This window comes from Podarcis muralis, chromosome 7, assembly GCF_964188315.1.
Source record: "Podarcis muralis chromosome 7, rPodMur119.hap1.1, whole genome shotgun sequence".
In the NCBI taxonomy this organism is placed as follows: domain Eukaryota; kingdom Metazoa; phylum Chordata; class Lepidosauria; order Squamata; family Lacertidae; genus Podarcis; species Podarcis muralis.
The window spans coordinates 18846444-18859688 of NC_135661.1; the positions used below are offsets into that span (position 1 = coordinate 18846444).

The window sequence follows — 13245 nt, forward strand, 5'->3', positions numbered from 1 at the left end:
TCTACACCATGCACAGTTCTTGTTTACCTTCAGTATTTTCAGCTAATTTTTCTTTTGCCTTCCATTCTCATGCTAAGGGATGGGAGACCATCTACACAGTGGCTTCCTGATGCGCTATGGAGGCAGCCTAAATAGAGTAAATTGAGGGAGGGTGTGTTGCTTGATAGAGGTACAGCAGGAAATAATAAGCCGTACCTCATGCTTCTAAGGGGCTGTGGGAAAGGCTGGGACTGGCCTATGTATGCACCCTTCCCAGAAGTGGAACTGCACTGCAGCTAGAAGGAAGTACAAAGACACAGGGAAAGTCTTCTGCAAAGACCAGTAATGTGCCTGATAGTTACTTCAATGGAAAAAAGTGCGAGAACATTTCTCAAATTCCTCCCAGTATAATCAATTCTGCTTTTTAAAAAAACACACTATGATGGAAAAGGCCCAAAGGCTTGAAGAGTAAACTTACCTTGCACATACCGTAGTCTGTTAACTTGATATGACCCTCTGCATCCAGGAGAACATTGTCTAATTTTAAATCTCTGTAGATTATGCCTCTCTCATGTAGGAAGTTGAGAGCAATACAGATTTCAGCAGCATAGAACCTTAAATGAAACAGTGACTTTTAAGAGCAGTGTTAATAAAATGCATTTTTTAAAAAAAATACACTCCCCAGTCCAAATGTGAGGAGCATCTACACTAATCTTGTTTTGATTCAGAAGCTCACATGCTAAGTGTTTAAACCAGTATCTCACTTTAAATCAAACCCCAAACAGGATGCCATGCTCTTTTGATAACTCTTATATCAGTGGTGGCTGTCATCCATTGAGAATTGTTGGGTGGTAGAAGGTGAGCCAGAGCAGTAGGTGAAGCCAGAGCCAGTGACATGCTGGCATCCGTCTGTCTCAGGAGACAATGGAAGAGTGCCCCTTCGGGGGTGAAGTCAAATCACTGGAGTTACAGTGCCTGCTGTGGCTATAGAGACCAATACAGGAAAGACATATTTTGTTGCAGCTGGGCAGATGAAGGCGTCTGGTTGTGCTGATAAAGGTGTGCCCTGCCCAAACTAATTCTAGTTTTGTCCCCATCCTCCTTCAGCCTGCTGAGCTCTTCCAGGACAAAAGGCAAGCAGGCTGGGGCTGACTGAGGGCAGAATGAGCTTGGTGGGTTGGTGCTGTGGAGGCCGGTTCATTTGTCCTAATGAACCGGCCTCCACAGCAAAATTGGTTCCATATGTGCTTGTGGCACCAACCTTGACACATTTAGAAAGAATAAAGGTCAATATAACAAACAGGCAACAAGAGAGCATAAGAAATCTCACAGAAATTTTCACAGAAGTTCAGGTAATAGGAGCCAAGGGATTGCACCCAGACTCTAGAATTGGGAGATCAACGTTTTGCCTGCCAAGTAAAACTCTTTAAGGCAACCCATACATTGCCAAAAGCATTAACAATACACTTACAACTTCAGTGGAACTAAGCTGATTTAAACAAGTTGTTGGCATCTGCAAAAAGAGAACAATGCATTTTTAGCTGCCACTTAAAATACCTTGCATGTTCTTCAGGGAGTTTTCTTTGCCGTTGCATATGAAACATGAGGTCGCCCCCATTCACGTACTCTATAACAAGAAACAACCTGAAAGTATAACATGCAAGTTCTGATTATCTGGCTTGAGGAAATTGCCCACACAAGCCAATCAGCATTAAGCAGTCATGTAACATTCTAATTCCAGAAGACAATTATCGGTTCACCAACCCTCTTATTTCACTTTTGTGGAACACACTCCAACAGTATGCTGTTAGTCTATTTAGTGTCTTACTATTGAAAAACATTGTCTCCTGTTTAAGACATAGGTAAAGGTAAAGGTACCCCTGCCCGTACGGGCCAGTCTTGACAGACTCTAGGGTTGTGCGCCCATCTCACTCAAGAGGCCGGGGGCCAGCGCTGTCCGGAGACACTTCCGGGTCACGTGGCCAGCGTGACATCGCTGCTCTGGCGAGCCAGAGCCGCACACGGAAACGCCATTTACCTTCCCGCTAGTAAGCGGTCCCTATTTATCTGCTTGCACCCGGGGGTGCTTTCGAACTGCTAGGTTGGCAGGCGCTGGGACCGAGCAACGGGAGCGCACCCTGCCGCGAGGATTCGAACCGCCGACCTTTTGATCGGCAAGCCCTAGGCGCTGAGGCTTTTACCCACAGCGCCACCCGCGTCCCTTGTTTAAGACATATTATGGCATAAAAAGGAATACACTCATTTTATTTTGGGTCACATCAAGACTTCAGCTTGTAATGTTGATGGCAAATGAGCTGTCCCTTACACTTATTTATGATCAATAAATCCAGACCTGGGGACAGGATACTGTTTTTAAGTCCAGAAAGTATGGAAGTCAGGAAAACTGATAAAAGGCAGGTAGGATGGTTTGATCTTGATGAGAGAGCATATCCTCCTGGGCTTTTATTATTGTGCCAAGACTTTGGAGTTTAAGAATCTTTCCACTGATTTTGCTATTTTACTTTGGTTGTTTTGTAAGCTTTTATTGGTATTTCTGCATTGTCAGAAATATATATCTGTTAGCCACCTTGAGATCCCTTTAGGAGGAAGGGCAGGATATACGTTTACAGAAGTAAGTAAATAAACAAACAAACGAATGAATGAATGAATGAATGATGGCCTCTCCTCACAGAAGGGTGGGCTGTACTTGTTCTCGTGTAAAATCTCCTTGCTGTCTTTTGTAATCAGTGTACAAGTAGAAATGGGACAAATCCCAAACCCATCCACTCCAAAATGCTTCATTTTCATGGACACATAAACACACTGACTTCAGAACTGTGACATTCAGACTTTCACATCTGGAGAGGCAGGTGGTCAACTTTCTTTTATTTTAAGTTGGGTATAGTGTCCTCAATTGAGGGTTTTTTGGGGAGGTGGTGTTGATGGAATTTAAGCCACAGGACATTGCAATTATTTTATCCTGCTCAATAAATTTTTGGAGCACTGAAAGTCAGAATTCAGTGCTCAGACAACCAGATCCCCTCTCAGCCTTGCTGATGTGGTGCAAAGGAAAGCAGAGGAATACATTTGGAACTAGCTTGGCTGCAGGAGTTGTCAGAAGGAGACATATAAGGCACCATCCAACCGTCTTAGCGACTCCACTCCAGATTTGTGTAGGCCAATAAATAGTGAGATGCACCTGTAATGTGTGAACACCTCCAGCTGTGAATTATATTTTTGTTATGCCCTGTACATCCAATTTGAACACAATCTCTGTCTAGACAGCAACACAGAACTGCCACATATTCTCAAGACAATACCCTATCAAGTACTTCTACAACCATGGCAACCTATGAAAGCTTTTAAAATATTGCTGTAAGTATGCTATGCGGTTCAGCAAAATGGCCCTTTACCTTTCAGCTTTAGTATCATTTGATCACTGAAGGTGATTGATTAGGGGTCTATGATAGCTGGAATCTGTAACAAACTTGGGCAGGGAGGGACAGGAACTGAAACAGCTTTGCGGTTTAATTATGGCCAAAGAAATGAGGCTACGTTTTACAGCTAGCTGGCAAGAAGCACATCCTTGCAGTTCTTCAAGGCTGCCTTTTAACAGCCAGCTTCAAGCAGGTGAGTTCTTGGGTGACTGATCTTTGAAGACTAGCCCATTTGGTTGCCTGCCTGCTCTCCTCTGCTCACATTATTTATTTGTAAACAGGCATAACAAAGAACACCATCAATACCTTATGATCACAAGGAAACTATTCTACAATGAGACCAGGGCATCAATAGAAGTGCCAGGCATACGAACTAGAAAATCCCCCAAAATGTCCAATAATATCTCAGATTCCCTAAAGCAGGCATGTCCAAAGTTCGTTCCGGGGGCCTAATCCAGCCCACCGGTTGGTTTAATCCAGCCCCTGTGGCAGTTTATTTCCTGGGGTAAAATCCTGAAAAAACCTCAACAACTTCAATCCTAAAAAAACCACAACTGAACAACTTCAACCCTAAGAAAAGGTCAACAACTTTGGTTGGCCCTTTGGTCAGCCCTCACGGCCCTTCACTTCATCAAATCTGGCCCTCTTTGAAAAAAGTTTGGACACCACTGCAAAGTCTTCTGGGATGAGTCTCAAACCCTGAACCTGACAATAAGTTTTGTGTGACTATTAAAAGCTGAAGTGGTAAAAAACCTGAAGTAGTATTTCAGCTCATGCAGACAAGAAAAAATCCATTAGTACTTTGACGGCAGCTAAGAGTTTATTAAGTGTGTTCCCAAAAGAACCCAAAACTGTTTTTCAAGCTGTGCTACGCATAAAGATGCCATCCAATGAAAGGACAGAAGGCACTATTAATAAATAAAAACTCCACACAAATGCCAAGGCGCATTCTAGAAGAGGATTAATTAAGAAGGGCCTTTTAATCGTCCAAATTTATATCCTGTTCAAAAGCATGTTAAATATGTACACTGCATCTTAAAATCTTCATTTGGGGTCAACAAAGGAATCATGTAGCTAGTTTTTACCACACCATGATCTTCTGTTAGTTCTTACCTTTCTAAGGGCATATCTACACCATATGTTTAAAGTACATCCAACACACATTTAAAGCAAATGAATTCTCCCCCGTATAATACTAGGAACTGCAGTTTTGTTAAGGATGTCGGGACTTGTAGCTCTGTGAAAGGGAAAGAAGAGTTCCCAGGATACTTTGCAGAGAGTCGTGTTCTTTAAATGTGCATTGGATATTCTTTTAAATGTATGGTGTGGATCTGCCCTAAGACTACAAATGATCTGGAAGCCTAGAACTCAGTGTGATTTCAGGAGAGCAGTTTTGCTGGCATGCACTGAGCCTGACTGACTCTTTGAACTCCCAGCTTTTAGTGCCTGTCTGTGCATCCCCCCATCTACCGCTCCCTGCCCAGTAAATTCTTCTGTGACTGATGAATGCCTGCTCTATCTTCTTTTGGATTCACTCTGATGACAACCCTTGCACTCTTGCTCTCTCTTTTTGGACAGATCACAATGAGGATAGGTAGATGACAGTATCCTGCACTATCTTCTGACAGATATATTATTGCGCGTTCTCTCAGTCATACACAAACACACTTTCCAGCCTCCACTACTACTCACACACACCATTTCCCTCCAAATGTAGAAGCATCATTAAACCGAAGTAGCATTGTTCATTTTTGAGTGAGGAATTTGCATTTTATTTCTCATGTTGATTTTTCGCTGGGATTTGTAAACCGTTTAAGAGATTTCTGTTGACATATAAAGCAGTGTTTACTATACTGTACCGCTGTTAATGGCCCACTACACCTCATGTTTTTTATTTTATAAAATTCCCTCCCTTCTGGAAGAAGAAAAGTTTGGATTTGATATCCTGCTTTATCACTACTCAAAGTGGCTAACAATCTCATTTCCCCTCCCCCCCCCACAACAAACACTCTGTGAGGTGAGTGAGGCTGAGAGAATTCAGAGAAGTGTGACTATCCAAAGGTCACCCAGCAGCTGCATGTGGAGGAGAGGGGAAGCGAATCCGGTTCACCAGATTACGAGTCCACCGCTCTTAACCACTACACCACACTTTAATAGCTTATCTTGTAATTTGCCTTTTATTTCACTTTTTTTTTCATTTCTGTTCTTCCATCCTGGTATCTTAACAAGGACACTCTACTTCCTATGCCAAAGTGTCTAATGTTATGCATGCTTTGCTCATGTGTGTTTAATAAAGCATGCTAGTGTCTAAGTCAGCTCTGTTAAACCAACAGAACCCTGCTTTCTGGTGCAATGGACCAGGACACAGAGCAATGAGGATCGCCTAGCACTAGAATAATTCTTGAAAAGACTTATTGCTTTTTCCAATTACATCATGTCATTTGTGTTTTTATGTTGAATAGTGCCATGTGATCTTTGGATGAAGGGTGGTATATAAATTTAATAACAACAACAAACACAGAAAAGTAACTTTGAGCAAGAATGGTAACAAGGGCCAGAGAGAATTAATCAATGGCAGCAAGCCATTCACTCTCCTGGAGTCAAGAAGACTACAGTCATACCTCATGTTGCATCCGCTTCAGGTTACATCTTTTCAAGTTGCGTCCCGCGGCAACCCGGAAGTACCGGAACAGTTACTTCCGGGTTTCACCGTTCGCGCATGCGCAGACGCAGCGCTTCTGGATGCAAATGCTTCAAGTTGCGGACGTGCCTCCAGGACGGATTACATCCACAACACGAGGTTCCACTGTACAGCATATAAGTCTCACTTCAGTTCACTCTGGTAGCAAAGCTCTAGCACAGATATGCAGAGATTGCCGTGTCCATCAAGGTTCTTGAAAGTAGTTATCTTAAATTTTGTAAAAAGATAAGGATTTGCTCACTTACCGACTTGTCGTTTGAAAGCAGGAATGCAAGCCAACTAAAAACGGATTACTGGATGCCTGTTCAAACACATGTTTTTCTGTCTGCACCCAATCAATATCCTGAAACAGAGTAATTTGATCATTACAATGGCAGCTATACAACAGGCTGTGGACAACACCAAGAAGTTCAGTCAAACACATTTATATTCTTCTTGCACATATTTATATCACTACTAAAGCATTTGCTTTAAACTGATGTCCTGACCCATTCAACATTTTCCTGCCTGTATGTGCAAAATATTAAAGTTCCAGAAGCACTAAAAATCAGAAAATTAAGGTTCGGGTGAGTGTGTGAGAAAGAAAAAACACATTCTCTCCCATCCTCACACACCTTACCCTTGAATGAATCATTCTATAAAATTGTTAACTCTGGTTAAAATGAACTTGGGGATGCTCCCTTTCATATAACTTTGACCAAATCCTGATTCAAGTTATCTGTGTTTTTTAAAAATAAACTTCTTGGTTGTGAGTCCTGGAAGACCTGCTCCCTGCGTTGCAGGCCCTTTTCTACCTGGCCTTGATTGACTCCAGCTGCAGAAGCTGAGGCTGTTGAACAGACTCTTGGACTCAGGTATTGGGGGGGGGGGTTGCTTTTTTTTTTTTTTGTAGCAGTTATTGATATGAATGTTTTGTATTTTTATTTTTGATATTATTTATGTGGAAACTGTTCAATGCATTGTGTACTTTCTGATGTTTATTTATTGCTGATGACTACGTTTGCTTTGTTTGTAATTATATGGTATTTTGCATATTGTAAGTTGCCTCGAGCATGGTTTTGGCTATGGAAAGGTTTTGCTTTTTTGCTGACATCTATCTTTCTTGGGAAGCAAGATGACATACAAATAAAATTATGTACATATGTACGTATTTGCACACCTAAAAATCTAGTAATTTTCTGTGCAGCTGGGGTTATCTCCATTTCTCATCTGTGGGAAAAACCTGTGCATTTAAATCACAGGTGGGGAACCTCTGGCCTGTGGGCCAGTCTCAGCCTGCCACGGGGTATAACTTGGCCACCAGGGCCATTTTCCCCAAACCAAGTCCACCTGTCAATCAGATGACATCACTGGGAAACATCAGCTGGTGGACAGGGTTCAATAGCCTGAGTCCTGTTTCATGCTAGAGAAGCAGACCCCTGCAGAGAGGAGGATTGAATCTTGTGCTCATGAGTTGGTGAGTGGTGAGTTCAATCCTGCTTCGTACCGCTTTGCCAGCATATTCCCTAGAAGCTCAGGAGTATACAAGGGATTACCAGTAGCCTTTCGTAATTGGCTGAGCCTAGGTCTGCTCACCTTCAGAGACAACAAAGGGCCAAATGACATGTGATGCAATACCCTCTCTGACAACATCAATTGTATATTGTAAACTGCCCTGCGATCCTTCGATGAAAAGCAGTAAATACATTTAAGAAATTGCCACATGCAAATTCTGTGGAAGAAGGGTTTTGGTTTTTTAAGGGTGATATCATAATAGATCTCCCATAGATTTTGCCCCAAAGTCATCTTGCCTACGGTGTCTAACCAAAATGGCAACAATTGTTAAGTGTTCATCGGCTGAGAAGGGCTGAAATTTATGATCAAATCAACCATACATTTTCCCCTTATAATTAATTCTCTTCGCTATGCTTCTGTGATTTCATGTAATGTGCTGAATTAAGCTCTTACCTCATCATCGTGGACTAATTCTTTCTTCACTACTTTCATCGCATAAATTTGATCTTTTTTTTTTAACCGCACTAATAGAACTTTGGCATAGCTTCCTCGTCCAATAACTCTGATTAGATCAAAGTCCTGTAGACCAAGCCCCTGAGAGATTTTAATTCCATCCATTCCATCAATAACTGGCTTGAGCTCCTATAAGGAGAGGCAAGCAGGTAAAACACCACATAACCTTTTGAACAAACAAACATTGGCAGCTTAACATACCATAAAAATTGCTAAATACTGCTCCTGCTCAATCATACTTAAATAAATAAAAATATCCTTTCATTTTCAACACTTGTCTTAGGTGAGTGTGAATCATCCTTCTCCAGTATCAGCTTGCTCACAGAGGTCTCATCAGCAGCACTGTTGCTTGCATTTAAAGTGAGTAGCACTTTGTACTGCTATGTGCACAAGACCTGTGCTTCAAAAGAACATTTTAGTGCTTTAGTCAGGAAGCAGGCATTGCCTCCTCCATCCCCCAAAAGGGAAATCCCAATGAAGGCAGGGGGAGTGCACATTCCTTCTCAGTGACTGCAACTTTCCTGGTGTTGTGTGATTGGAGAGGTGACCACTCGAAGAACATCACTGACAGATAAGTAACCTACCAGTCTTCTTTGTGACCTTTTTGCAGTCTCCTATATATGATAGATTAGTGAGCTGACATACCTGGGAGGAAAATGTTGCACCCTTGGGAGGTTCTAGACAACAGTGTTTCAGAAACATAGATGGTGTGGACTACATGGAAGCTTTGCACAGCTCCTCTACGGACAAACCTACGATGAAGGCTAGAAATGGCCATTCCCCTGGTGGAATGACCTTTCAGCTTCTAGAGGCATTGGTTGGTAAAAGTAGGGTTGAACTATTGGGAGAAAGATTGAAACTCAGCAGTCCTGTTCAGTTTTGATTGTATATTCTTAGAACTTGTATGTTGCTCTTCAGGGCAATGCCCTCCCAAGGTAGCTTACAAAAGATAATTAGTTTCATACAAATAAGGGATAATTTAGTTTCATATACATGGCAGGAGCTCTTAGATGGAGCTGTACCAATGAACAATCGAAGGATTCCTAGGTGCAGTTGCTTTTTCCTCTGATGGCTGTATGATACAAAAAGCATGTGGTGGAGACAGAAGACTAGGCTGCCTGGAAGAACTGCTCAGCAATTAGATCATATAACTTCAGTATTGTACCAGTGCCATTGTTTACCTGTTTTTCCCCTGTGCTAAACAGCCTAGGACTGGTTTACTTCTAAGACCACTTCTCTGATATGACCATTCCCAAACTCTAAACATAACCCTCAAAGATCCGTCACCAAAGGACTCATTCTTAGAAGGGATGGTGCCTTTTCAGTGGTGGTGCCCAAACTCTGGAATGCCCTCCCTGAGAAGATCTATCAGACTTCCTTCTAGCTCAGGCATATTCAAACTCTGCCCTCCAGATGTTTTGAGTCTACAATTCCCACCATTCCTGACCACTGGTCCTGTTAGCTAGGGATAATGGGAGTTGTAGTCCCAAAACATCTGGAGGGCCGAGTTTGCCTATGCCTGTTCTAGCTTTTAAGGCTTTTTGAAAAACTCCTGTTTAAAACAAGCTGTTTAGTGCTCTGTTTTGGCATAAATGTTGCTGTTAATTTGATTTGATTTCAAACTGCCCTTCACCAAAGTGGTTTAAAATATGTGCAATTAAATAAATAAAACTAAGGAAATATAAAAACCTAGGTAAAAGACTAAAGGTAAAAGACCTCTGGATGGTTAAGTCCAGTCAAAGGTGGCTGGACCTTTGACCCCAGTCAAATGGGGTGTGGCGCTCATCTCACTTCAGGCTGAGGGAGCCGGCATTTGTCCACAGACAGCTTTCTGGGTCATGTGGCCAGCATTACTGCCGCAACTGAATATCGTGACAGAAGCCAGAGCATATGGAAACACCATTTACCTTTCCACCGCAGCGGTACCTATTTATCTACTTGCATTGGTATGCTTTCGAACTTTTAGGTTGGCAGAAGCTGGGACAGAGCAACAGGAGCTCACCCCATCACGCAGATTCGAACCACCAACCTTCCAATCGGCAAGCCCAAGAGGCTTGGTGATTTAGACCACATCACCACCCACATCCCATAAAAACCTAAGGAACCATTAAGATACTAAAATAATCAGTCTAACAATTTAAGCACAAAACCGCAGCAAAAATTCTAATCACAAATACAGCATTATACTTTCCCAAAGGCCTGATTAAAAAGATGCATCTTCATGCTGAACCTAAAAATTCAATAAGATGGAGAAAGACTTTATAGTCGTAATGAGATTTTTATGGTGCTTTTGATGTCATTCTTAGCTTTGTTCATTGCTTTGTGCATAATAATACAATAATAATACAACTGCTCTGAAACTGACCAGATCAAATAAACAACTGAGAATATGCCCTAATCTCAGTCCGAAAGAAAATATTTGTCCTTAAAAAAAGATCCTCCCCCCACCAAGAGACTTATGAAAGGTGCCTCTTCCGATTATTTCAGAGTAATTTTTATTGGAAGCAATGTGGGGTTATTTCCCAAACCAAATGCAATGCAGATCTTTAAAATAGTTAAACTATATGTACAATGTTTAACATTTTAACAGTCTATTTTGGTTTGACCTTTTGGTACTCTGCTTTTAGCCAGATCAAGGATCTGAACTAGGGAAAGCATTTATATAAGGAGTCTTGATCTAGGATTGACTGCTATTAACAGGAGATTGAACAGAGCTTAAAGATTCCTCTGAATAAGACTAGCGACACAACACATCTCCAGGATGTGCTTTTTAGAATGACTTGTTAGGGCAGTGAGGATGATCAAAATGTAAGAATATTATGTCCAGTTATGTGTATATCTAACACAACAATTACTCATTTTTCTTAGACAATTGTTAAGCAAATCAATAAATTATTCTGTTTAACTTGTATTTCAGCTTGGGGTTTTAGAAATGATTGCTTTAGGCAGAGAATATATGGGCAGAAAGTAGGACAGTCTAGTCAACTGCAGAAGCCACTCATGTGTACATTACTAGCCCTGGCAGCCAATCTAGTGAAGAAAGAAGATGAAGCATTTCAAATGATGTTCTGTTTATTAAAAAATTGCCTGGCATCTTTGTTCTTTAAAAGTGATGGTTCTGAAAGCACTTTAAGGCTATTTAATGTGTTTCTGGATTTATCAAGCAGCTAGTTAGAGGTTGGGGGAGAATGGTCCTAGATTGTTGAGATAACCTCTATAAAAAGGGGAGGGTAAGTTTTTTTAGATGTTTAAGCATATATTTTTTGACAATTCTCATCTCATAACACATCAACTTATAGAATTTCTGTAACTCCAAAACATCTGAAGGGTTGTCACATGGAAATGGAGCAAGCTTGTTTTCTGCTGCTCCAGAACCAAGATTCAAATTAGAAGAAAGAAGATTCCAACTAAACATTAGGAAGAACTTTCTGATGTTAAGTGCTATTTGACAGTAGAACGGACTACTTCAGGTGGCGAACTATCCTTCACCAGAGGTTTTTAAGCAGAGGTTAAATGGCCATCTGTCAGGGACTCCTTAAGTGTGATTTCTGCATTGCAAGGGGCTGGACTAGATGACCCTTGCATCCCCTTCCTACTCTACAGTCCTATGATTCTATTGTTGTTGGCATCTATCTGTCTCAAGAGACAACAGAGCGTGCCTCCGGGGGCAAAGTCAAAGTCTTTGCAGGGGAAGCCCTAAGATTCTATGAACATTAACTATTGTATAGTGATTCTTGGGAGGGATGAAAGGAGAACCGAACCATGCACTGGCATTCAAGCCCATACAAGGGCACTCAATTTGCATCTCACTCAGTATTTTAACTCCTGAAGACCCAACATTTTCCCAGGAACAGTTCTTTCCCATGGATAGCTATTAGAAAACAGGAACCATAAGTTACAGGAGGTAAATGGGACCAGGCAGATTGCACTGATTTCACCACTGCAGGGGAGGGGGTTGCAGTTAGGTGTCATCTGCAGGTGAATGGGAGATTGTAACCCTAGAAAGGAAGACTGCTAGAGATGGTGCTAATACAGGAGATGCAACAGGTCTATCTAATGAACCTGCTAGGACCAAAATTAAAGGTTATTTAATTGTTGAAAAAGTATGACAGAAATAAGGAAATGTGCATGCTTAATAGACTGAAGAAAAACCCAACAGTTAAACCTTTTAATAAAACCTACCTCAGAATCATCTTTAATATTGTCATGCTTTCGGGCTGAAGGAATATAAGGTACTGCAAGAGAAAATGACAAAGCAGAATAAAAGCAATCAATACTACTACACAGACTGGCTGCTGATCTGCAGTTCAAGCAGAGGACTTGCAGTTGCTGGGCATTGAACACAGGAACTTAGTATGTTCTACTACTGTGTGTGCTCTACTACCAGATATCCTCCCACCAGATGTCAAAGAGAACAACAACTACCAGACTTTTAGAAGACATCTGAAGGCAGCCCTGTTTAGGGAAGTTTTTAATGTTTGATGTATTACAGTATTTTAATATATTTTTTTTGGAAGCCGCCCAGAGTGGCTGGGGAAGCCCAGCCAGATGGGCGGGGTATAAATAATAAATTATTATTATTACTAAACTATGGGCTTCTCATGGTAAAGCCATTCCATAGTCTTGGACAAAACATAGTTGTTCTCACTTTGCAGCAGGGTGCACCTGGGAGATCCAAACTACCAATTAAATTTGTAGGGATTTTTACATTTAATGGCACCATATAAGGGCTAGACTAGCTGATTCCCCACCCCCAAACATGTACATTGAGAAAAGAAACATTACTTACTTCCATCACTCTCTTCTGTGGGAATGTCAACTTCATCATTCTTATCATCTAACTGAGGTTCCTGGGAAGGCATCACAGAATCCTGTAAGAATATATATTACTGAAAACTCACTAATGGTGACTTTCATGCAACTCTAGCATGCTCCCTGAAGACTCCCCCCACCCTTGCAGTATGCTTCTCCAGTTAACTAGCATATAGCTAGGCATGGAAACAAACCTTACACTTATTCTCTTTTTAAAATAAAACCTGCAGAATTAAAGATTTCCCAACTTGTCTCATATGAGATTATAGCAACAGCGTACAGCAAGAAAGAGTGTAGATTTTGGGGGAG

At 41.4% G+C, this 13245-nt stretch overlaps 1 protein-coding gene across 5 annotated transcripts in view; it reads right to left on the reverse strand.

The window, feature by feature from the left end:
• The window catches only part of PRKCZ (protein kinase C zeta), a 93105-nt gene that overhangs the window by 12779 nt on the left and 67081 nt on the right, over positions 1-13245 (reverse strand). For 4 of the 5 annotated variants that reach the window (XR_003707936.2, XM_028740927.2, XM_028740926.2 and 1 more), the window contains 6 exons: positions 12914-12995; positions 12307-12359; positions 8065-8253; positions 6363-6460; positions 1537-1623; positions 458-593 (listed from right to left, as the gene is read on the reverse strand). Coding sequence is in view for 4 of the 5 variants with exons in the window: in XM_028740927.2 (XP_028596760.2) it covers positions 458-593; positions 1537-1623; positions 6363-6460; positions 8065-8253; positions 12307-12359; positions 12914-12995 (645 nt within the window). In the remaining variant the exon portion in view is untranslated. The remainder of the gene's footprint in view (positions 1-457; positions 594-1536; positions 1624-6362; positions 6461-8064; positions 8254-12306; positions 12360-12913; positions 12996-13245) is intronic. The other variant, XM_028740929.2, reaches the window with a different exon arrangement.